Here is a 26,527-nt window from a genome sequence, read left to right as displayed (position 1 = left end):
CAGAAAAAGGAATGACACTGCTCTAGGTATCAGAAGGTTATAATTTTTGGAAGGCAACATCATCCAGCTTTGTTGATAAGATTATGGGAAATAATTTGATTTTCAACCTTGTCCACTTTCTACTTAAGGAAGTCACTGCCAAATCATGAGCCCCAGCAAATCCCAATTCTTGTAAACACCTTTGTATTGAGTAATTTAATCTACTTCAGTGGAGGAGTAGAGAATCACTTGGTACAGAGAAAATAGTATCACATAGAGAAACAGCTTTTTGGACTATTCTCCTGGATAGACCTTTGGTAAGAAGATAGTACACAAGTTTAATTCTCTGTCTCTTGGCAAATTCAGTTTAAATGAAATGTTTCTTCCTCTTTCTTTTTTTTAAGAATACTGCCTCTATGGGAGACATCATCACTGACACCTTCAGTTTCATCTTGCTGCTGCCCTGCCCCCTTGCTAGCAGGGACAAGGTGTTACATCACCAAGACACACTTGCAGCACACCAAGAACAAGCTCTGGAACCAAGTCCTTTCTGCAACTGATACTGGCGCCTATTTATCAGTCTGCCTTGCTATCCTGCAAAACAAGGTACCATTTCTCCAGAACCACATTACAAAATGTACAGAATTAGTCATCTAACCAGTACTGTGCTAATTGATGGGATGCATATCTGCAGCTTTCATTTCCCTGTTCCCCTGCCCTTCTTTGCTGTTACACCCTGAGATACACATGAACCAACAACTGGCTGATGAGAGATAAGCAGAACTAAAAGCAAATGATGTAAAAACCAAATAAATGATTGCAACTCCACTGCCACAGATTTACTTCTATTTCTTAATGTCTACTTTTGAAAGTATCACACATTTCAAAATCTTTAAGAGAAATGCTGCAACATCACAGAATGTCCATCAAGTATGCAAACACATCCAGTGTTACTGGGGTAGACCAGCAGACAGTTCAGTTCAAGCCATTTTGTGCCAAGGAGTAAAGAATTAAATCAGTAGTCAGCGGTCAGCTCCATTACAGCAGTCCCAACCCACAACAGAAATTACTCCCATTTCACAGATTAACTTGCAAAGTATTAGAGCAGCAATGAAAGCAAGCACTGTGGTTAAAGAGGGATTTAAAAAGAAAACAACCAAAAACCAAACAACAAACAGACACTGGAGAAACAGATTTTGTCAGTTTTCTGTATTTTCCAAAGATGCTTCCAGGTGACTTTAGGTGGCTTCTTTCAGCTCTGACCCTCCCAGCTGGCAGGTAGAAAGGATATAAAGTTCTCCCATTCTGGTAACAACAGAAAAGAGCTGCAATTGTACTGCATGCTTACAAAGCACTACATGACCAGAAAAGTCACGAATTCAGGCCCAGCACCCTAACAAGCATCCCAGACTCACAAGGATGGGGATAAAGGAAGAGGGAGGCAGGCATTCAGCCCCATGCCACTTGAGCAGAGCCTTCCCACACCCTCTGCTCTGTGCTGTTTGTCCATCCAGCCTTGCTTAGCACACAGAGGGTTCTCAGCATAGCTCAATTCTATACTATAAAACCTGGCTCTACTGTTTCCCATGAATTCTAAAATTACTGTTTTATTGTTAAGCATAGAGCTAAACCACTGGGTTACAAAGGATTACAATCAACATTTTACCTGTATGGGTGGCTCAATCATTATCCAGGCTGGAAGCATCAAACTTGGGTTAAGAGGTTGAGTTCCCACACGGAAATAAATGCCACCATTGGTGTCACAGGCCCAAACATGCTGATTTCCACAGGTCAAGCTGATCAGCTTTACACCACCTAATAACAAAGAGATTATCAGCAACCTGGCATTTTCCTTTCAAATGCAGCTAACAATCACAACTTGTATTTAGACTTTGTTGTATTAAACGAGCTTAAGTCACATAAAAATGATTAGAAGTTAATACAACTTGTGGGAGAATAAAAAAAAATTGCTGGATACAATGAACAAAACCAACAGGTAGTACATATGTGAGAAATTTCTCCTCTAAATCTAAATGTTTTAGTCATAGGAGAGTGCAATTTCTAAAGCACATTACAAATACTCTGATCCAATAACCAAATTCAAGCAGGGAACCATTCCATGACAACTGTTATCAGTGCCTAGACAAACTTTCACATGACCTAATGTGAACTCTTGTCTGTAGCTGGCCATGCCTGGAGACTTTTAAAGGTGTCAATCTGATAATACACTCAGCAAAGAACATTCCTAACAGCAGCAGCATTTCAAAAATATGAGAGCATATGGGTTAACATACCAGTGTCACATCTGTAAATAAAGGAACTCATTTTCAAATGGATTTATATTCACCACTGTACATATTTATTACACCAATCTCAAATGTGCAGCAGTATTTTAACCCTGTCACCACCATCAAAATAAAGCTGCCAAAAAAGTGTGTGTTGGAATTTTGATGTGGTCTGTGTTTGGGTTTAGTCTAAATTCCTGCAAAGACAGTAGAGATGCAAACCTGGTATTTTAGACTAAAAAGAACTGCCAGTTAACTGTCTACCGAAACTCTTACTCTTTCAAAATAACTTTAAAATAGCCACATGACGTAATGTATCTAACATTTGATTTTCTTTTTTCACCCCATGTTGGAAAAAACAAAGCTAAGTCATGGAAAACAAGTTCCAAAGAAAGTGGGACCCAAGCAGTACAGATCCACTACAGAAGGAATGCTCTGGTCAGACTCCAAACTAAAGGCTCTAAAAATAGGCCTTGCTGGTTGACTGAACATGCCAGGGCTGCTTGGGATATCCCATTCTTGGTAACAGCTCTGTTTTCAGGGATGTGAAATTTGGCAACAACTCCTTGTAAAGTGCATCAGACACAGCATTCCTTAAAGAGAGGCTTGGAATTTTATCCCACAGAGTGCAAGTTCAAAGTATTTATTGCTGCAGAATGCAATATTCCAAATTGTAAGGGCTTGCTGGGGAAAAGAACAGGAAACAACAGCACAACATAGCTTTATCTTTTAATTATCTGTGGTGAGCAGGTCTCATTAACCAGAATTATTTAATTTTCTGGATCACAGGAATAGAAATCAATCTATCTCACCCAAAAATTTCTTTTAACCAGACAGCTTCATATAAAAATCAAAATGACAAACAAAAACTTCAACTGCTTGAGATGAGAACATCTGTAGCAATTTTCTTTTGTAGGCAGAGACTTGACTTGGAGCTGCAAAGCCAAAATCTTAGCTAAAACCTTGCTATTCCTTCTAATAAAGTATGCCTCAAAGGCTTTGTCATATGATACCTCAGCTGTCCAAGTGTTCTGATCCAGACAAGCATCAAGCACTCAAAGATGGAATCACATATCACCTACCCAGCAGAGCTGGTATTATTTACGTCTACAGTACAATTTGATATTCAAAAACACAGCCCTTATGTAAATGTTTTGAGGTTTCTCCCTCCTCCCACCTACCATTTGTATCTTGGGACAAGGTCATGTTAACCACACTCACCAACTGTTTTAGAGCAAGTAGCATGAACCAGCAGCATTGTTTATTGTTAAAACCTAAAGGTCATTCTACTGTGTTTAGAAACCTTAGTAGTGATAGTGGAATGCTAATCAAAATAATCTACTGGGTGCTACTCCCAGAACATATTGCAAAAGGCAAGATACTACCAACATAATAAGAATATTTCAACCTAATGCTCGTAAATCCCATCACTTCCATACAGAATTCTGAACTGCACTTTACGGAAAGTTGTTCCCACCCTGCCTGCCCTCTGCAGTCACAGTCCTCATGCTTCTGGAGTAAACTTAAACATACACTTGACACAACAACAATAGCTCTCCCATTTCTTCAGCCCCATTAGAACAAATAAAGGCTTTTCTATTATAGCCATGGATATGCACTTGTCATGCTGTGATGTACCACATGCAATTAAATGGAGAAAAAATGCCTAAAACATTTTCACATTTCAGTGCTAACCCACAGTGACAGGTACAGAGGAGTGTTTGAGTATTTCCTGACCTCAAATCTCTACTATGCCACCACCATGTGCCAGAGCTGACAGAACAGCTGAATGTAAAGGCTGAATTTCTGAACTGCTGAAGTTCACAGGCCAGGTATTACAGGCAGCTAACACCAATTACACTGATTTCCTGTACGAATTCTTTTGAGATTTTCAGACAATGACTACAAGTTACTTATTTTTTCAGTTAAACAATTACTGTCTAAACTGCTAGAAAGCAGTGGTTCATGAGAAGAGTTTCAAACTGCACTAAGAAACATGGGAAGGACAAAGTGGCCAAATTTATCCTGTAGGTCAGTAAAAGGCATCAGTGTTTAAAGTATGGTGATTTGGAACCAAATAATCAGGTCTGAAAAATAACTGGTGTACAACTGAAAAACAAGTTAATTTTAAAAGACACAGTTTATATTTTTTCCATTAAATATTATAAACTATACAGTAAAATTGTACATGAGGCTTAAACTCTGCCAGCTGTGTCTGCCTTTCCTTAAACCTTAAGTTAAAACTTGTCTGTTATCAGACCAGTCATGAACACTGCCATTAAAAATGGAAAAATTGCAAATTATTTTTAAAATGGTGAGAGAATGGTGCACAGTCTCAATTTCCTTTCTCTTCACCCAAAAGAGGTGTGCAGATGAGCACAAATATAAGAATGTTCTAACAGTCAGACTATTAAACAAATAAATCTGATGAGAATACTGCTTATGAAGGTGGCAAATAACTTGATTACCCCAGAGCCAAACTCCAAACTGTGATTACATTTCAATGATCAAATCATGGTCAAGCACCTGAGCAAATGAAAAGAGCAGTTAACCAGCATCACATTCTAAGCACTATGCTGAATGTTTACATCACTATAAATCTCAACATGAGTGCTATCAGCTGCATCGCTCATGAATGATTCAACTCTTGGAGCATAATTCTTCCTTGGCAGAAGCTAAAAATGTGTTTTACCATAAATTTCAGAAGTTTGTGCCCTAGATCAGGAGACTATGGCTGCACTGAGATACAAGAGCCAGCCTAGATAGAGCTGCTGGAGCCCCTGCACAGCACTGTGTCAGGCCGAGCCACTTCAGACTGACCAACACAAGATGCACTAAAGTACCTTGCAAACAGGAATCTCTTTGTCTCCAGGAAAGGGCTAAACAGAACATTCTTTGAAAGCCACATCTGTTCCTGATATTTTACAATCACCTGCCAGTAAATGTTATATTCCACATCAGTAAACTGAGTGACTTGTGGAAAATATGGTGTGCTTAAGAGACAATCTACTCACTAAAAATGTCCTACCTAGTTGGGAGAGATCCAGTTTTGTCCAATGCATCCCTGTTGGGCAGCTGGAGGAAAGTGTTCTGATAAATATCTGCCCAAGACTATCCAAGGCCCAGATGGCATCCTGGCAGGCAGAGTAGTGCACCATTTCAGCCTCCGGTGGCAGCTGCACCGTAGAAGGACGAAAATGAGGATTCTGATCACTGACACAAAACAGATCCTTGTTGCTTTGGCACAGCCACAGAAAGCTTCCTATGGAAAGGACACTTCTGTTATTAAAATAATTCCTAATCCACTCTGAGAAAGCTTACACATCTACTTTTTCTGAAAAAAAAAAAATTATCTGTACATTTGAAGGCAAAACTAAAGCTTCTTGGCTATGCTCACAGGGTAAGGCTTTGAAGTACAAATACACATCCTCAGCCCTAATTTAGGCACTTAAATACTCCATTTCTCAAATAAAGGAAGTAGCAAGTGATCTCATTTAAAGAAATGTTTCATTTGAAGGAACTAATCGGGAGAAGACACATGTAACAGTGCACTATCCACCTCTCTTTATTCTTTTGCTCTTTTATATCCTCAATAATAGCCTTTGAAAAGCAGCATTCTTTTTCAGCTCTAAACCACATTTTTGCCACTAAAGCCAGTGTACTTAGATAATGCAATTGCTAACTACTGTAACCAGCAGCTCAATTCCCTGACAGAGTCTCACTTTTACCAATAATGGGCAATTTTGCTGCAGTAACTGCTCTGACAGGAGAAGCACTTGGTTACTTACAGGCATTTCAGCAAAGCATGCTCTGAAACTTCCAACTACAAATTCTGGCAATTCATGCTTTGGCAGTTTAGGAAGTTGCTACTCCTGAGGACCACTCATTTCCCTGTTGGATGCCACTCCACACCAAAGGTGAGACTGAATAATACATTATTATAATCTCCAATAGTTTTACAGATATACTTCCACCCTACTTCAACTACTATAGATCCCTGCAAACAGAAAAGACAACCAATACCTGAAGTAGTTCAGGATATTTAATTACTTACACCATCAATTCCACTCTGTTTAAAAATCAGATATTATACACCTGCAGTGTTGATTTACCAACCTTCTTTAGATGAAGCAGGGGAAGCCAACACAAAAATCCATTTTGTGGCAGAAGCAGTACCACGAGGCACAATATTATTCCAATACGTGCCTTGAAAGAAAGAACGAGTGGCATTAATAGGAAACAGTTTTTTGTTAAAATTTGTTATTTCAAATTTAGAAGAAATTCTCTTGCAATCAATTATTAACTATATTTTAGACAAAATTTTCTATTAAAATCTTTCAAGATACTGTCAGGGGGAGGGGGAAGTCTCCTCCCAACACCTATGTAAACACACAGAGAAAACCGGGAATGCAGAAGAGGATAAAGAAGAATATTAATGGTCTTCAACAGGGGACCAATTTGGTGATGAGGTTAAACAATATCTCAGATGTATTGTTAGTGTTTATCTAAATAAAGAAATGTACTAAAGAAGTATTCTATTCTGAGAACTGTAGCAAGAAAAATAAAGCAATTCCTCGATTAGCACTATAAAACCATAACATTATGTCTTGCACAGTCACACTGAACATGAGCCAGACTCCACTGTGGAAGATAAAATAGCTTCAGCAGCTTAAGATTGCTTTATCCCAGAGAAAAGACAAATGTAGGTGTTAAAAGCAGTAACTTATGCACAGTTCACTGGTTGACAATGACTTTTCCATGAAAAATATTTCCCTTTAAATGAGAAAGTACTTAAGACCAAATGCTAATGAATAATTTAATTTAATTTTTAAACAAGTTAAAGCTGCCCTGACTTGCCATGGGTAATATCTGTGGTGACAGAGTTGTAGTCAGTTATTTCCTTCTACTTAATATTCTTAACTTAAAAAAACTAAAGATGCAAAAGCACACCAACCTACTAAGTTTCCCTTTGCTACATGGAATTCATTTTTGCCTGAAGAGATCCAGACTCCACTGCCATTGACTCCGAGGAGGCTGGGCTGACACTGAAGCTGCTGTGACCAAAATGCCATTCTTAGCTTGTCAGCCACCTTCTCCACAGGTGCCTGAGCTGCTGTTGCCACTGTGTGAGTTGCCTGGATTATGGTCTGGAACAGGCTGCACTGGTCAAACACTACATAATCAGTGATGCTTACCTGGGGGAAAAAGAAAAAAAAGTGCTCATGATAATTAGTTAAGCTCTGGGGTGAACTGCACAATCTTTCACCAGAAGATTTCTTAGATTTCAAAGTGTAGGAAAAGAAAAGTAAAAATGGTACATTTTGAGTGATTCTCTTGCTAATAAGCCAAAATCAGTACTAAACCAGCTTACAACCCTTTTCTATCCAACAATCAATTTAGAAATCTGCATTTTAAGATAGGCCTTTGTTTTAGGATGTGTCCCTCTAAAAACATGCCAAACTAAGAGGTAAATTTTCAATTTCCCAAAGGAAGAGAAATGTGCACAGTGCAGCAATTCAAACCACATGACAAAAACTTGAATGCAATACTCCTTTGCAACTACCTCATGGACACTTTAATTCACAGTGCAGAAAGAGGTCTAAATAAGTAATTGCCCAAGTTCTGTCACAGACAGCTAGGTTTGAAGCACTCTGGGATACTCCTAGAAAGGAATAAAATGTCTAAGAACATAAAAAGAGCAGCAGTTTACCAATAACCTCAAAGCCAAGCTACTCAGGATGCTCCCATGCAAAAAGGGATTATACATACACATAGACCAAAATTCTTGTAACTAAGGTAGCATGTTGACAAATTTTCTGTAAGACTGTTTTTATATTCCCTTCTTCCCCACCCCTATCTCTGGAGAAAACAAGAAAAGCTGGAGGAACCAGAGTCAGGAATCCCAAATCAATACCAGACAATAACTGCAGTAACTGAGTTGGTTTCACCCACATGAACTGTGGCTGAAGCAAGCTGCTCCACATGGCTCAAAGAAACCTCAACTGAATGGAAAAATGTGAAACACATTCTTCTGTATGGCAACTTATTATTTATTTTCTCCAGCTAAGGAAAAGGATGGGCACTAAAAGACAAGAGAAAAGGCTGCATTCAGCAGCCAGATTTGATGCTCTGCCTCAACAGCACATCCTATGACCTGGCAGAGCATTTCTTGTGTTCTTGAAAGCTTCTGCAATGCTGCTCTGAATGAGCACAGGATGGTTTTCCTTCCCTCTTTACAGCAGACACAGAAAGGACATTTCAGCCACAGCCATACAGAAGTTTTAAAATACTGAATAAAGTGTACTATTAATTTAATTTTTTCTTAGAATCTTGTGGGAAAACAACACAAATAATCAACCCAAGGTAAAAGACTAAACTGAAAGCAAAATAAAAAAATGCCTACTTGCCACCAATGGTTATCATCTCCTTGTGGTTTCTTTGAAACTATACCAGTCCTGAACCAGAGATTGCCATGGATATCCAGAGCCCATAATGTCTGCTGATCACCAAGGGTTATGCACACTGGTTCCAAAGCTTGCATTTCACTGGAAATGCAAACAAGTAAAAATGTTAAAAACCTTATTACAAATTTGTGTTAATGGTATTTTAAGGAAGCTGTTACAATGCTAATAGTTTAACATGGTTGAAATTAAGTGGGACCAAGCTAAAAAACACATTTGACATTAAATTTCAGTTAATCAGTACTTTATATTTTATTCAAGTAAAAAACATTCAACAAGTACAACAAAAACCAGTCCTTCAAAGATCACTCAAGATTTGAAACTTGAATACATAACAATAAAACTAAACAAGCCCTATTTTGTTCAATTAATAAGCAATCAAGAGCTGTGTTCTTTAAGGTTTTGATAAGACAGCTTCATAAATGTATCTCCTCAACTTCCTTGACCTATTCTGAGAACAATACCTGCAGTTCAGGGACCACAAAGAGAAAACTCAACTATGTGACAGAGATAAATGCTGAATTTAGGACTGAAAGTTTCCTGCATAAGTGAACGATTTTCAAGCTCAGAAAGTCAACAGGGTCAGGTGATCATATCAGACACTGAAAAGGGAGCAAACAATGCCAGCTCTTTCAGATAACCTTTCCTGATAATTTAAGAACAAATAGTGACTGCCTTCTGCAATTTTAACACAAAGTCCAAGAACATGAAATGTACCTAAGGTGTAGATCAGCAGGTATTTTTATTAAACAAACTTATTAGAGTATGAGCAAATTTCACATTTGAACAAAGACACAGTAGTTTCTCAGACTGTTCAAGAGCCAAATACCAGGCTGGGAGGTAGCACAAGTCAAGGTTTCATAATAGGATATTCAGTAGATAAAATCTCCTGATAACAAGAACTTGAATTTCTTCCTAAATTTGCACCAGGCTGATGTCACAAGAGACACTAAATTCTACATTCTCAAAGCCAGCAGTAGAAACTCAGTGCTTTTAACTTTATCACAGAGGAACTACTGTGGGCATAGGATCAACTACTAAGCTAAATACCAACTACACAAAGTATTTATAAAAATCTGGAGCTAAGGAGTGCAGAAGCTGAGTGGATGACCAAGAAAATGCATACATTGAATCTCAGGTAAAAAGAAAAAAAAAAGAAAAAAAAACCCTCTCAAAAAACTGGAGAGCTCCTTAAAACCATTATGCCACAGATTAAAGAAGGAATATTTAATAGCAAATCATGATGACAATCATTATAAAGATATTTTAAAATTTTTTCTCCCTCTTTAAACCTGCTTCTGTTTGTGACAATTCCTTTCATTACATAGCAATGATGGATGGATGGATGGATGGATGGATGGATGGATGGATGGATGGATGGAAGAAGTTTACACAGACAGACAAGTAAAGTAAATATATACACGCATACAGTGGTATACAGACACAGGAGCTCAGGCAATACTTTTCCAACCATCAGGGAGCTCCAGCACAATCATTTGGTCACTCAGGCTATGGGCAGCACATCCCAGCAGCGATTACCTGACAATGTCGCTCTTCCACTGCTCGCCCTCAGGGCAGAAGCTGCGCACTCCCTCGCGGTAGAGCAGGGCGCGCTGCTCGCTCAGAGCCCACACCACGTTGTTCCTGGACGTGACCTGTGACAGTGGATAAGGGCAGTCAACCTTTACTGCTCGGGCACAAGGACGATCCACACTCAGGCCTAGAAATCAGAAAATGAGGATTCCTTTATAAACTTCGGCTTTTTGCAACAAAAAGGAAAGAGATAAAGCAACTCAATAAAAGAAAATGAGGAAGGCAATCTCCTTGACATGCTAACATTTGTCATTTGATCACAATTTCCTTGAGTGACTGCTCTTTCTGTAAACTACTAATAATTTCCTCTAAAAAATAAGACACTGTACATCCTTCAACACCCTGCACAGTGCATGTCCAGTGCTGTCATTTCTGTTCCTTTTCTCCCTCTAGTGTTAGCACCAGGAATCTCCATTTATAAAACCTCTATTAGAGGTGACAGAAGAGTCAAAGAAAAAGCCAGTAATGGAAGAACTTTTGCCCAAAACATGCCAGGGAGAGAAGCAACCTGATGTGAGTAGTGACAGCAGAGCAAGTACAAAAGAGCATGCCACAGTGTGTAGTACTGAAAGGAGCAGAGAGGTGCTGCTAGATTTACAGGCAGTTTGCACACATTTCTACAGCTAATCTACAGGAACATGTCTTCTTTACAATTACACTGAAGCTTGATTTACACATAGGAAACTGCATGTGAAACATCTCAGGAGACACAGCTTTTGTTTCATCTCCTCATGCTGCCAAAACCAGTATGAACAGACTCATGTGAATAATATATTCTAGACTAACAAGAACACTCATTTCTAAACCTCTGAGCACACACTTTTGTTATAAATGTTACACAAGACAGTGAAGGGGATGAAAAGATCCTGGAGCAATAATTTTCACTGGCTGCCTCTCATTAGGAAGACTGATATACTGAGAATTTATTTTTTGCATCAAAAGACAAATCTGGAAGCCTAAGAACAGCAGAATGTAAGCTGATGTAATCAAACCAATCTCTCACAGGGAAGAAAAATATTGATTCAAACCTCCACAGAGCCCTGTATGATTAGCATCCAAAATTTACTCTCCATCACCCCTATCCATGCCTGTTGGCAGTATGCATGTGACCACAGGCAGGCCACTTGATTAGTCTGGGACTACTACACTTAACTAAAAAAAAAAAAATTAATACAGTGTCTTTGAAACAGTGATGTGTACTTAAAACAGTTTTTTTAATCACAAATAATTTTGGCATTGTGCTACAGTAACTAAACGTAAAAGAGAAATTAGGAGAGTGCCAAAATTAAATAAAAGGTAAATAAAAATTTTGATAGCCACTCAGACATGGTGTCCTGCCTGTGTATGTCTTATACAGTTTGCCCTTAACCCAGTCCTCCTGTTCATTCACCAGTAATTCCTTCATCATGTTATTGGTAATTTTTCTTTAGTAACCCTGTGCAAGCCTCACATGCCTGACAGTCCTTGGTACTTTTCTCCCTTAACTCTAACACCTTACAACTAACACTAACCATCCTTCATCCAAGCTGCTTGCAATTAGCCTGAATACTGTTTGCATAACACCTTCCAAATACATCCTCTTCTATTCACTGAAGAACTTAAAACTAAGGCCATGACTTCAAAGTTGCCACTACAATACCCCTTTGTCCAGTTTGTGCCTCACTGACATGCAGGAAGAAGGCAGCTGCAATTCCTGCTCCACAGCCCATTCTGTTCCCCCATGGCTTTGCTTTCTCTGTCACATAGAACACATACCACTTGTCTGTATTCCCAAAGCACCTCACCATCTTCTGTCTCAGAATACCTTCCTGTCATTATCAGGTGGTAACTCTTACCTTCTAGAGATCTGTGCTTTCCAAAACACAAACCATCTACTTTTCCCTATTCTGCCCACTTAAGGCGGAGTTGTTTCAGTGCACCATACCACTTTCAAAGCAAGGGTATTCTTTTGATATTTTCTATAATCCCTTTCTATTTATCTCCATCCATCTCATACCTTCCCCATGCCATAAATTCTCTGTACTATATGTACTCCACTTGGCATACACAAGTGGCCATGAACTAACTGGTTTTTCCACTCTCCTAATTACACCAAATCTCATAACTGTTTCCAAGTGTTTCTCAAGATAAAAACGTTTCCTTATGTCCTGGCTGTGGATAAAAGTTTATAGCAAATTGCCACCATCCCATAGACTTGCAATCTAATAATCTCAGCCCACTAAAATTCAAAGAGCCTGCAATTAATTCAGGTACCTGTTTGCAGATACAGATCTCCATTTGTTCTGATAATCCAGGCAGTGTCATCACTTAGAGCTACAAATACAGCCTGGGGTAAAGCCTCATACCAGTGCCTTTTTCCTTTTATAGTTACTTTTCCACAAGCAAAAGCTTTGTTAGTCTTCTGTTCAATCTTCCAGAGAAGAGTCCCTGTAAGAGAAGCAAAGAAAGAACATAATAGCACATAATTACTGCAATAGCCACAGGTGATGTGTCCCAGCTACACCTAAACTAATAGGAGGGGAAAAGCAAAGCAAAAGCATTAGCAAAAATCCAAAGTTTAAAAAGCCCTTACAATTTTTTTTTTAAAGCAAGACCATAACAGCAACTGACTTTTAATATATAATAATATCTTAAAAAAAGAAAACCAAATGGAACTCCAAACTTAACTGCTGGCTTATACCAGAACAGTATATTGTCATATTAATTTCCTTTGAATGATTCCACAAAGCTGCATTTAATTCCATTTTGACATGCTGTAGTTAACCTGCTCCTGCATTAACACATCCATGGCAAACTGGGGATGCTAGAAACTTCCACAGGTTCCATGAAAAGCTGAGTGAATTGAAGGTTAAGAAATGCAGAGGAACAACCTTTTTGCCCAGGCAATTTGAGCCACCAACAACTGCAGCCTGAAACTACCACAGTCAAATCTGACACATGGCCATGCCTTTCACTTTTCTGCAGGGACCCTGCTGGACCACTTTTAAGGCTAAGACACTGAGCTGGATGAAGCCACACTCCCACCTACTACAAGAACTCTCAAATTGTTTTGGCTATAGCAAAGCTCAGCTACAGATCAAACAGAATTTCTTTCTTCTTAAAACAGATAGCAAGTCTTCCCCTACAGACAGAAGGGAAGACTGGCATGTGCTTTTAGAGATGACAGTGAAGAAAAGTAGTGGCAAGGCAGGAGACAAGGAAATTAAAATGGCTGAGAAACTCTGTATTTTCACTCCAGCCCTGGAACAATCTGGAAGGCCAAAAGTGACGCAAGTTTATAACCAAAACCTGCTAAATTTTAATCCAACATAATCCTCATTCACAACCATCCAGAACAAATGCATATGCAAATGTACTAAAACTTTAAAGTTTTTTTCTTCAGCATTCAAAAAGAAATCAAATCAACCAACCCACGCATACACAAAGCCAGTTCTACACTTACAAGAAAGAGAACTTTAAAATTGTGAATCACAGAATGGTTTGGGTGGGAAAGGATCTTAAAGATCATCTAGTTCCAACCCCCCTGCCAGAGCAGGGACACTGCTCACTTGACCAGATTGCTGAAGGCCTCATCCAGCCTGGCCTTGAACACTTCCAGGGATGGGGCATCCACAGTTTCTCTGGGCAACCTCTTCCTGTGCCTCACCACCCTCACAGCCAAGAACTTCTATAGCTCTGCAACAAAAATCAAGGTTTTGTATAGACAAGGAGCTCTTTCTTCTCTGCCTACCACTAAACTGCTACTTCTGAAGTTCACTTTAACCAAAGAAATGCATATTGAAAATCTCCCAAAATGCGATGTGAACCTGTGACCGTGGTCACAGGGGTTTTCAGGATGAGAGAGACAAGAATGTTGACTCTATGATCAGAAGGCTTGATTTATTATTTTATGATATATACATAAAACATTATGACTATACTAAAAAGAATAGAAAGAAAAAGCTTCTTCAGAAGCTGGCTAAGCTAAGAATAGAATAGCAAGAATGGTAACAAAGGAGAGGAGCTCTCTCCAACTCTGTCCCAGAGGGAGCTCGGTCCTTGATTGGCCATTAATTATAGACATCTAACATGGGCCAATCACAGGTGGACCTGTTGCATTACATAGCAGCAGATAACAATTGTTTACATTTGTTGCTGAAACATCTCAGCTTCAGCAGGAAAATCCTAAAGAAAATATTTTCACAAAAGATGTCTGCGACATGAACCTGCTAGAAAGACAGCCACTTAAACTAGAACATGGGATGCAGAGGTAGTGAAGATGCAGCCATATAACTGTGACTATTTTTAAAAAAACAAACAAAAAGAAATCCAAACAAACATTACTTTTACATGAAACAAGCCCTAAACAACCAAGTTTCTGGAAGTAATTGATTTGGAAAAAAAAACAAACAAACAATAAACTGCCTATGTGGAAATAACATATGCACTCAACTATATGTGTAATCTCATAAAGATGACAAGTTACATATAATTAAATAATAAGTGATACTAAAAAAAAAAACACAAAAAAACAGTCAAAAAACAAACAATAAAGAAAATGTCCAAGTGTCTCCAAGTTCTATATTTACAAGGCAACAGTGCAGCAGCAGCCAACCTACCTGAGGGGGAAACTGCCACCTGCTGGACCCCATCCTCAAACTTCTGCCAGCGCAGGCCGGCCGCAGGAAGGGCACTGCAGTACAGGCTGCCCCGGTAGTCCAGGCACCAAATGTATTTTTCTGAGACAACCAGGCTCAGGATGCCATAGCCAGGGCCAGAGTATCCCATCCAGCTCTCTGCAAACTAAAAACTGTAGAGTCAGAACAGTGTCAGGTGTCTTCCAAGTGCATAAGAAAATGAGTATATAAGAAGAGCAGCTCCCATGTTTTGATTTTAAAGAAACCGAACTAAAGTACTTTAATCAATGAATAAATTTGCCTTGTGTGAAATAAAACTACATCTGTCACTGTTCTCTAAGGCTGTATGTGCACAGTGAGACTGCTTAAACAACAGATTTAGAAAAACAATAAAGCCCTCCAACCTGTCATCCAGCTCCAAAGAAGGAGTATATAAAAATGTACAGTCCGCCTGTAGTTTGGGAAATTATTCATTGTCTAGGAAGTGATGAGCAAAGGGAACAAAGCTGAAGGGCAGAGACAGCTGAATATCCAGCTCTGGTACTCTCTGTATGGTAGAGGAGCCATGTCTTGCACAAATCTGATTTACAGCCTGCTTTCTTAAATTTTGATTGCTTGCATGAAGTGAACTCAAGCACTGCATACATCACCAAGGGTGGTTTCTGAACATGACAGAGTGCAAGAATACCATAACCTGAAACAAAAATCTTCTGCACTTTGGGCTGCAGTTGTTAGTAGATAGGACACCAACAACTTATACCTCAACCTTTATGAATTAGTATTTGGTTGATCTCAATACAAGGCTGTTACAGATCTAAAAGAAACAATTCCTCCACCCTACAAAAACTGCATTTCCTTCTTAAGACTTCTGCTAAAAGTCACAGTGATTCTTTTGCAGATTTTACAATTAACTTTAATACTTCTTTTCTATAGTATCTATGAGGATTACCCACAAATAACTATGAAAGAAAGAGGGATAACAGAAGAAGGAAACTGTCTACATTTTAAACAGAACTAACTACTGCTGGCTAGGGGGCAAAGACTAATCCTTATTCTGAGTATTTAGAGGTAAAATAATCCCTAAGCAGAAGCCAGCCATGTGAGATAATTAGCATTAATTCTTCATAAAGTCAGCTGAATTTGGGAACAGTATCATGCAGAATTTGGACTACTGGAGAACCAAACAAGCAGCAGCCTTTGGGCGTGACTGAGTTTTACTGTTCACTCTTTAATGGATGGGTTTCTAACAGCATTTTTGTTGAGCTGGGAATAATACAGCCAGAACAGCTTCTCTGCATTGCAAGCACACATCACCCATTTTGAAGTCAGATACATCACATTTTTTAGGAGTTACAACACATACTGTTGTATTTTACTTGTGTACTGAATCAAGTTTAAAAAATTGCTCTTCTAGAGATATAAAGGACAGTAACTGCAGGAATGTTTCTTTTTGCTTCTTTTTAAGGTTAAAGGTACTTCAATTAAACCAAAAAGAAATACCTGATCAGATTTTAACAGCACCATTTCATCTAGGCTTATCTTTGCTGCATCCTGTGCACCAGGCACAGCACCAACTTCAGGCATGCTGGTCTCTGAAGATGAATATGGTAATCCATGTCCATAAATATCCTCTTCATCACTTGAGGCAGATTTTTCAGTCCTACTTTCATGAGTGTCTGCTACCCTTTCAGCAGTGCTAGTACTACATTTAGCTTTGATTGCACTTTCAAAATTCCACCCAGAAATGGAACAGTTATCTGAATGAACATTGTCAGAGATGTCACACTGGAGTGCAGAAGGGTCTGACAGAGCACTGTGGATTAGAGAGAGCTGCTGTTGGTCTTCCTCACCAGTTTCATCACTTTCCTTTGGTGTCAGAGATGTCTGGACACCAAGTATACTGTCACATTCCAAAAACACCTGGTCTGTAAGGTCTGCATCTTCAGAAGATTTTTCAGTATCCTGCAGCTTCATTTTATCCAAGTCTTCATCTACTTTACACAATGTAGGAAAATCCTGCTCCTCCTCCTCCTGGCTCAGCTTTCCAGGAGAGCATTCATTGCTTGCAGAAACCATAGCACCATTACATTCACCACCAACACTGCTTGTCAAGTCTTCTGTGAGCCTCAGAGGAGATGCAGATGTCAAAGGATCTATAACAGCTGAAGTACCCATGCCACTGTCACTGTTTGGAAGTTTCTGTAAATCAGCCACATCTCCATTTTCTTCATTAATTAGTGCATTTGCTAACTCAGGAGACTGCAGGACACTGAAAGTTTCTGAACCATTATCTTCTTGCAAGATTGTATGGGACTCCATGCTGAACATGCTTTCCTGATCTGGAGATCCAGTACTCAAATGATCAATGCTGCCACTCATTATGCTGGAAGTCATGGAAAAGGAGTCTGCATTCAAGGAATGTGGACTGTCACCAGAAAGCTGACGCTCATAAATGGGTGTGCCTTCCAGAGAGCTGTGGTTTCTCCTTGTCCCACTTTCTGTTATCACACACACACACATGAAAAAGAAGGAGAAAAGTAGTATTAATAAAATCTATTAAATCCCAGTGCCAAGCAAGAAATTAAAATATTTTCAGAACTGGAGGAAGAACAAAGCTAAATCTAAATTTTAACCATACTGATTTTTTTTTCAACTTTAACATTAAATGATACATATAAAGCCAAAAAAAGTCTTAATACAGTAAACAATTAAAATAACTGAGTATTCACACTACTTCATGAAACTAAAGAGGATGGCTAAGAAAGACATTGCCAAATATTCTGAACAAGATGAATAGATATTACACAATTCCAACATACAACTGGACACAGAGTCCACTGTGTAGTCCCATTAACAAATACATTAGAACTCAAAGCATGTTTACATAAAGCAAAACAAAAGAAATAAACTCCAAACAGATTTAAAAAGACTTCATCAATTTATCACTTTTAAAGGAGATTTTCATCTTAAACAGAAATGGTCCACCACAACCCCTCAGCCATTTCAGAAGCACAACACCACAGAACACAGGAAGCCTGCCCAACACAGACTCTTCCATGAAATGTGCTCTCACAGCATGCAGTGCCAGGGAAAGTTCTGCTCCACCTACCCTGTTTCTTCTTTTTTTTCTTTTTCACCTTAATTGGCTTTACAATCAGTTCTTGGTCAAAATCTTCAGAGCTGATGGTGCTGAACCGTTGTGAGGAGAGCTGACCTTCCCTCTGAGCTTCTGGAAGTTGCTCTGCACACAGCAGAAAGCTCGAGCCGCTGTCCACAGAGTTCAGAGAGCTGCTCCTGCTCCGGGATTCACTCACCACAGAGCAGCCCCTCCTCCTGCCTTCACTGCTCAAGTCTCCCACTCTTTCAAAGCTTTTCTCTGATAGTGTTGGAGTTTCCAGATCATCTCTCACTGAAGAAGTGGTGCCATTTTTATCACCAGTCACTGAAGGAGAAGTAACCATTTTTCTTTCTGTTTCCACTGAAGGGCTGGATGATACAGATGAAACTACTGATGATGGGGTCAGCAATTTAGGACTTGTATCTGTTAAAGGATTTGACAATTTTGAATTCACATCTGAAATTGTCCAAGAGAAAAATAAAAAAATAAATACTAGTTCAAGTATAAATACTAGCATCATGTGAGTATGGGCATAATTTCAGAGAGTATTGAATGAAAAGAATATTTATGAAAAAAAATTTCTAAGCTAACAACATTTAAAAATAAACACCTATGCACACACACACACTATAAACTCCCTGCAAATTAATCTATAAGAAAGCACCTCCCCCGAGCCCTGTATCAAACTTCTATTAGCAAAATTCTGAATTTGTGTTTCTGTAAAAAGAACAGTACAGGTCTGCAGCTTGGAAGATCCAATTCTATCACACACTCAAGTGCCATCCTATAACTTTAACTTCTTCATTCAAACATTCAGTAGCTTGAAAAAAAAATCGAGGAAAATTACCAGATAAATCACTGCAGTGATTAGCAGAAAATACACTTCTAAAGGCTCCTTTCAAACTATACTTGAAAATTGAAATTAATAAACAGTCTCTAGAAGTTTCTGAGTAAAGGCCTACCGAAATGACTAAAGCTATTTCCAACATGCAATGACAAGAAAGTCAAGTTTTCCAGCACTGAATCAGACTTCATAGCACATTTATTAGCATTTTGCTAAAACAAAGCTAAGATGGAGTATTTAAATGCATTAGTAGTCCCTTTTAAAGAGTTCTAGTAACATAAATGTTTAACTCAGATGGCAACAAGTATGAAACAGCCAAATTATTTTTGGTATTTTAGTGAGCATTCTTTGGATTTATTTGCCAATTCTTTCTTTCTTTTTCATTGCTGGGAATGCTGAGATTTCCCCTGGAACGTGGCTGGTGACAGGTGGCACAGAATCAACATATTCAGCTGTTGAGACTGATCCTAAACCATGATCAGGAATCCAGACTGCTTCATGGTTCAGAATGAGCTCCCAAATGCACAGATTAGAGATGACTCGTTAGGTTAATGCTGATCCACTCTCCAAAAAGGCAAGCATATTTAATTTCTTAATGCCCCCATTCTCACTGCAGCCAAAAGAGAAGCTCAGATAAGCAGATAAACCAGATCTCTAAATTGAACCTATCAGAACAGATGAGTAACTCTACAGGACCTGGCAGGTTTTTGTAACAATCTGAAGGGATTTGCCTGAGGTTTGATGTGTTTCAGTTTTGTTAGTTTTGGGTTTTTGTTATTAAAAATGTACAATAGGCACCATGTTCCATGAGGTACACACTAATTTATACATACTAAACTTACTAATTTCTACACAGTAAGCTTACTAATTATACAAACCTATTGATGACACTCCTTCAGGTCTATTTGAAATTCTTATAATGTCTCTATCTCCCTTTAACAGAAAAATCTCATTGTTGGTACAGGACACAGACACAATATCACCATATCCTTCCAAGCCACCAATCAAAGCCTGTAAAGAGTCAGCAGAGAAAGAAATAATTGGCATTAGATTAACAGAGTGTTTGCACAACATGGTACTCTTAACAAAAGCATTCTCTGGATTTTAATCAACAAAAACACCACAGGCTAAAGATTTTTATCTTATCAAAAAAAGAAAACAGAGAAAAGAAACAGAAAAGAACTCTAATGCAGCTCCATTTTTATACTAATTTAAATTCCACAGATCCATTCTTTGTCCAACTAAAGGCAACTAAATATAACAACTTAAGCAATATACAATTTGGTGGCAGAAGAGTGCCACAGTATGAATATTTAATATCATTTAGATAAAAATATACTAGCTTGTATCTGCATTCATATGCGTTTTTAAGACAACAAAATAGCTAACACTTCACTGTATACCAAATAAAAGGTAATACATCGTTTTTTCAGACACCAGCAGTGGTAGAAGAGAAGAATAAATAGTTCCAAGCACATTTTATAGGCCTAAAATATCTTTTTGCACTAATTCCTAGACTGTGGGTTTCTATATGTTTCACTAAGTGTCAGAATTAATTATGATGTTAAAACCTTAACTGAAAGCTTTAAATATATGTAATTTTCATAAACAACATACTGAGCTATTTGGTGAGTATATCATTGCAATGACAACTTGAGAAGGGAGACAATAAATATTCTTGTTTGTTTTAAATAGGGATTTACATCACAGCCACAGAATGTATAACCAAAACAAGAGTCTCATGGCATAGCATGAACAAAAACAAGGAAGAAACAAAATATGCAGCCACAAGATTTATCTACCTGGTTCACAGTGTCCAGTAAATAGATGCTGTACTCATTCCAGGTCAGCACCCATCCCTCTTGGAAAAAGCATGAGACAAGCCCGAGGTGTTTCTCTGGAGAGCTGTAACTTCCTCTGTCAGGTGGTTCTAAACGAGGATACAGTTCAAAAGTTTTTATTCCTCCAGCAAATATATCCTTCAATATGAATGTGGCCTGAACAGTCCCATGAACATCAGACTTCCACAGACGAAGCCCAGGTCTGGCAGCAAATAGTGTCAGGTCACTCTGTTTACACAGGCCAGGTATAAAACATGCTCCAAATTTGCCAGTGCTAAAATGCAAAAGAATTTCTTTTAAAAGCTATATACTTAACTTTGAAACAATTTAAAAACTAAAGGCATAAATTCACAAATTATCAAAAGTCTTTGATTAAAATATCCAGTCAAACATCTGAAGTACAAATTTAGTTACAGTAAGAAAAGAGCAGTAATTCCAAATAACAAGTCTCCCCTCAGCTTTGGATGTCAGACACTACATCAGCAAAGCAAGTTAAATGACTCCTCCTAATAAGCTTCATAGCCTTAATGCCACTCTGTCCATCTCAAAAAGATCCTACTATGCACTCTTCCTTCCCCCAGAATTTACAAAAAACAAGCAAAACACTACAAACTAATGCTAAGGACTAGCAGCCTTTACTTGCAAGAAGCACAGAACAGACCCCAGCTGTTAAACCCTTTATTTCACAGAAACACCATTGCTATCATCCAAGAAAACCCTTCCATATAAGATGGACCTTGGTATTCCTCTTACTACTCATGGCCCTGAAAGATACATCATAAACCATCTTTCAAGGGTAAATTTCCTCTCCTTAAGAGAAACAGTCACTCCTGCTGTTCCATGACCGGGTTCCCTCTTCCTTACTTGAGAGGGATTACATAAGAGGAGATGTCAAAGCCACAAAAGAGGTTCCTAGTCTTCAACTCAAACTGAAGTGCTTACTATACATTCTCCCCGTTAACTCACTTCAGTGTATAAGAAAACCAGGGATGATGACTTGCTTTTTGCATTAAATATTACATCACCCATTAGACAGATTTGATTACAATGCCTGCTCACTGCAAGTCACAGCAAACAAAGAGGGATGGCAGGGGAAGTTTGGCAGTGTTTTCAGTTTAAAAAATGAGAAAACATCTTAAATATTTTTGCCTAACAGTGCCTTGAGAATATGATCGTGACATACTTGCAACCACATACTTTCTAAATAGGTGTAATTGCCATTGATGTTCAATCCCACACAGCTATGGTAACTAGCTTTTTATGACCAGACTGCTGTGCTGTATTAATCTTACTGCCTAGATGACTCTGTCTGTAATTCACTTGCAAGAATTAATAGATGAGCCTGCATCAGGATTTTATGAGGGTTACTTTTTTCTGGGCTGTGTTCCAACTTGGTTGACGGATTTCTCTTCTGTGTAAAAAAGCAGAGTCCGCTGTAAAGTAGAGACAAGCAGCACCTTCTGGTTGTAATCCAACTGCACAATCGAAGAGGGCTCTTCCAATACAAGGCTGGAGTTGCAAATACCCTGTCAAAGACAAACACACAATTCACAGGAGTCAAACCTTCCTAAAAATGCAAGGCGGTAACTAACAATTCAAATACATTTGTGAGCCCAAGAGAAAAAAAGAAAAGAAACAAAAAGCTTTTGAACTCCTGTTGCATGAAATTCAATTAATGAATACACACTTATGGTAGGCAAGAGGAGAGTTAGATTGTGTGTGACACACTATGAAATGTAGTTTCTCTTGGAATACTAGCTAATACATTGCTCTTGAAATCAACAGAACCTTCAGGAACTTTAGGACACATTTTCTTCCCTCTTCCCCACTGCCAGCTCGTGCCTTGCTGAGACAATCATTACTTTTGGTGGTTTCTGTCAAACCAAATTGAGGGACAATCACAGATAAATCAGGACAGATGTGGTTTAAACTTTTCTCCCATTTAAAAATTCAAGTTAGCATTAATTTTGTTGACATTTCAGGTCTGTATTAACTAACAAGATGTGAGAAAAATTCCATTTACTGGTAACATGACACACAGCTAGCAGCACCCAAATGTTACTTTCATTCTATACTCTAGACTGAGATGCTGAACAATTCTGGGAGAAATACTTCACCAACAGAGCCGCATCAGTCAAAAATATCCCTTCCAAACAAAAAAGAAAGTACTGCCTGAAAGCTGAAGAAAGATTTGATAGTTATTTCATGAAAAATGAGAAGGATTACTACTTCTTTTATAATGCATTACTTTTTAAAAATGATAAGGCAGTTCTGAAGGATATCCAGTGGTTGCCTTGCTGGGTGTGCACACACTGGGCCAAGTGTACACATACCAATAAAGCCATCCAGCCAAACCCATAACACTGAGCAATTAAGTACCTGCTGAATATTTAAACACACAAGAAACCTTTCAGAAACTGCAAATGTGAATTAAGATCCCTATAACAAATGCCCACCTGGTCTAGGTCTAGTGCAGAGTAGACAATCTTTCCTTTGTCATCTCCAGAGAATAATTTCATTCCATTGGGACTCCAAGCTAAAGCTGTAATGCTACTTTTGTGGATGCCAGCAACATCAAATCTACGAAGCTGTGAAACAATAACAAAGCAGTAGAAGAATGAGCTGAAGAGAAAATGGATGCACAAAGCCTATTCAGTGACTCCTGAGTGGTTTAACTGGAGATCAAGTACAAAAGTGCAGGTTCTTATAAAGTTTATTTAGCACAGAAAACCCCCCTCCACCAAAGAGATAATACAAACATGAGAAATCTCTCAGAAACATATTTGATTAAATACAGCTTTTGTAATGCAAAGCATGCTTTAATATTATTGTTTTATAAGCTTAACATATGAAGCCTAAAACTTATTCACAGCTTTTTCATCAGGCAAGACTGGCTGGGTGTAACTCTTACATAGGATCACAGTAACACTGTACTAGAACTGGCCATACTAGAGCTCACAGAGATTTAGGCAAATGAAAATATTTACCTGTTTGTTCCTTCCAGGTAATGAAGACACAAGCTGGAAAACTGCAACCCTGCCTGAGGCTGTGCCAACAGCAACCAGATCATCAAAACAACTCAACAGCTTTACAAAAGTTATAGATTCACACCTCCCCTGTTGAAACAAACCATACAAAGAACTCAAAGTTAATGAGACACCAACAGAGAGCTCAATTCAGAGCAATCAGCTTCATTGGAAGACAACAGTAAAAGCTAGTATTTACCTCAAAATTATATTTTTTCATCTGGTTTATGTGTCTGCAGTAGAGATAAAGCATTCCAATGCTGCTCCCCACAGCAATGTAGTCTCCATTGGTATCAAGTGCTGTCAGGTAAACCACGATGGAGCGAAAGCCTTTCTGGATCTTTGTAGGAATGGCATTGAGGAGATAATACAAGGGACAAAATTCCTTAAATATAACTGGTGAAGCCACAGATGCCATAGCAAGGATTTGCATCAGCAATTTTAAGGCTGAAATAAATACATCTACATGACCACATAAGGAAATCTGAAAGACAAAAGCAAAAGACATGTCATTGACTTGTGTGGAGAGAGTAAAAGGGTAACAGCCACAATCTAGCAAAAAACGAAGAAAAAATTCTCATATTTTGCTTTGCATAAAGAAAAAGCAAGTTAAACTCTTGAAGTGAATGTAACCTATTTTTAGAATAAACTTTTTTTTACCAAAATGTGTACTCCTTAAGTTCAGCTAACATATAAGGGTGTATGGTAACCACTAAATACGGGATAACCACTTTTCCTTGCATCTGTAAATTTGTCAAAGCTGAGTTGGAAGGCAGTGTTTCTTTTCATCTGCCTAGTGAAAAAGCCATAAGGACTCTCACACTGAACAATCCATGTGATGTATTTCTTCATTCTTCTGCAGCCTCTACCTTCAATCCAACCAGTGCCCAAGAGCCTGGGATATTACAGGGTTCCAAGATCAAAACAACACACCAACATTTGTGCTCCACTCCTTAATGCCCCTCAGCCCAAGAAAAAACACAGCTGAGAAGCAGTTCAGCTAGAGCTACATCTGCTATACATTCAAACAGCAACCAAAAAATTAGAATAATGTGGGAAGAAAGGGGTGAGTAAAAACTTAAAAACTCCTATTTTGACAGACACAGGAAAATATCCATGTAGCAACTGAATTTAGAAAGATAAGGAGCAAACAGGAAAAAAGTACCATATGTCCAGGTTTCCTTTTATGGATAAGAAAATAATTTCATGCTTGTGAGCAATACTGTAAATATACACAGGGAAGAATATCTATGAATAACAAAAACAAAGAGTCTGTTTGCCTTCTCCAAGAAAAACAACATAGAGCTCATCACAGTAACAGCATACTGGCAGAAAAAGTTGATCAGGAGGAACGACAAAATATTCAAAAAATTTAATTAAACCAAGCAATTTTTCTCAGCACTACAGCCTTGACAAGAACATTTTGCAGCAGTAGCTGCTACTTCTCCTCATGGGTGACTTTGAAACATGGAAAAGAAAAGAAGCCTTCACTCCTCAAGTTTTATTTTGCTATGAACAAGTGCAGTTAACAGAATGGTAGAGAGTCTTGCAGTTTTCCAACACAAGAATTTTGAGGAAAGTTTTTGACGGTTGTTTAAGATCTTAGCACTGAAGATTTTCTTTAGCTTCAGCACAGTTAGAACTTCCTTAGAGAAATAAAAAAAGGAGATCTGCCAATTGAAGTTAGAAATGCTTCCAAATGCTCACAATTACTCTGTGAACTACTCCTACTGCAATTTGTGATATATCCTATTGTGCCTTGTTTTTAACTCTCTAAGGATGGAAAATGTTTTTTGTTTGGCAGCTTATAAGCAATACATTGCTTGCGGTGTGTATCAACTAAACTAGACAAAAAAAAAAAAAAAAGCTGTTCTAGTTTAATATCTCCATTACTGTGAAAGACTCTGGTGCCTCAGTTTTCCAACAATTCCAGTTATTGTGCAAGAGCATTCAGCACATACACTTTGGGCCCTGCACACTTGCTGTCAATATAAAATTGCACTAAGGCCACAGGGACCGTTTGCAGGACATTGCCCATGCATGTCATAGACAAGACCACAGGAATAAAAACTGGTTATTGGGCTTCTATTTTATCTGCTACAAAAACTGCCAATAGCTACACTAGCACCAACTGCTAGAAGTTCCTAAGTGTGGTAAATTTTACTGCTTGCTAGAGTTTAGAAATTAATTCCACTCTCTCCAATGTTTACAACCTGTCATGATGGATTTCATGAAATATCACAAAGACCAGGTGATACACGTGTCCAAACTATTTCTAAATGAAGAGTTCCTTTCAGAGATGTTTACTAAGTTAACAGATAACCTTAGCCCATCATGACACTTCCACAATATTTTCACAAACCATTGATTTCCTATCTGTATTTTAAGTATCCTACCCCTTCCTTCAGCATTTTTTGCTTTCTATCTACAGTCAACCAAATGTTAAAAGAATCCACTGTTAAAGTCTCATTTGCTGCTCTAAATGTGCTGTTTTGCCACTTTAGTAATTTTACTAGTCAATGGTCTTTCTTTCTTTTCCCTAATAAAATAAAAAATAAAATCCAGTTTTTGTCCTGAGTCTCACATTTTCTAATCTTCCTCTGTCTAACCTCAACTTCTACCCCTACCCAGCCACTGCCTCATGAATTCTACATATTTTATTTTGGGTTTTAAGTCCCCTTTGTGACTCTTGCAATTTACATCTGTCAGCATCCAAAGCTGCTCCTGTAGCTGGAACCATCTCACACTCCTCAGTTGCTAGAGG

General features: G+C 38.4%; 1 protein-coding gene across 3 annotated transcripts in view; it reads right to left on the bottom strand.

The window, feature by feature from the left end:
• TECPR2 (tectonin beta-propeller repeat containing 2) overlaps positions 1 to 26,527 on the bottom strand; it is a 43,079-nt gene that overhangs the window by 13,254 nt on the left and 3,298 nt on the right. For 2 of the 3 annotated variants that reach the window (XM_054275477.1, XM_054275478.1), the window contains 16 exons: positions 23,963 to 24,247; positions 23,725 to 23,853; positions 23,194 to 23,325; positions 22,106 to 22,263; positions 20,699 to 21,011; positions 19,775 to 19,907; positions 18,044 to 18,508; positions 16,435 to 17,432; positions 14,917 to 15,100; positions 12,572 to 12,745; positions 10,265 to 10,445; positions 8,668 to 8,809; positions 7,219 to 7,459; positions 6,381 to 6,470; positions 5,293 to 5,526; positions 1,646 to 1,794 (listed from right to left, as the gene is read on the bottom strand). In XM_054275477.1, coding sequence (XP_054131452.1) covers positions 1,646 to 1,794; positions 5,293 to 5,526; positions 6,381 to 6,470; positions 7,219 to 7,459; positions 8,668 to 8,809; positions 10,265 to 10,445; positions 12,572 to 12,745; positions 14,917 to 15,100; positions 16,435 to 17,432; positions 18,044 to 18,508; positions 19,775 to 19,907; positions 20,699 to 21,011; positions 22,106 to 22,263; positions 23,194 to 23,325; positions 23,725 to 23,853; positions 23,963 to 24,196 — 3,957 coding nt within the window. In that variant the 5' untranslated portion in view covers positions 24,197 to 24,247. The remainder of the gene's footprint in view (positions 1 to 1,645; positions 1,795 to 5,292; positions 5,527 to 6,380; positions 6,471 to 7,218; positions 7,460 to 8,667; positions 8,810 to 10,264; positions 10,446 to 12,571; positions 12,746 to 14,916; positions 15,101 to 16,434; positions 17,433 to 18,043; positions 18,509 to 19,774; positions 19,908 to 20,698; positions 21,012 to 22,105; positions 22,264 to 23,193; positions 23,326 to 23,724; positions 23,854 to 23,962; positions 24,248 to 26,527) is intronic. The other variant, XM_054275479.1, reaches the window with a different exon arrangement.

The sequence above is a fragment of the Melozone crissalis genome, unplaced genomic scaffold (genome assembly GCF_028551555.1).
Source record: "Melozone crissalis strain CALT ecotype California unplaced genomic scaffold, PUWL_Pcris_2 ptg000018l_1, whole genome shotgun sequence".
Taxonomy (NCBI): Eukaryota; Metazoa; Chordata; class Aves; order Passeriformes; family Passerellidae; genus Melozone; species Melozone crissalis.
This window is presented reverse-complemented; position numbering and strand designations above follow the sequence as displayed.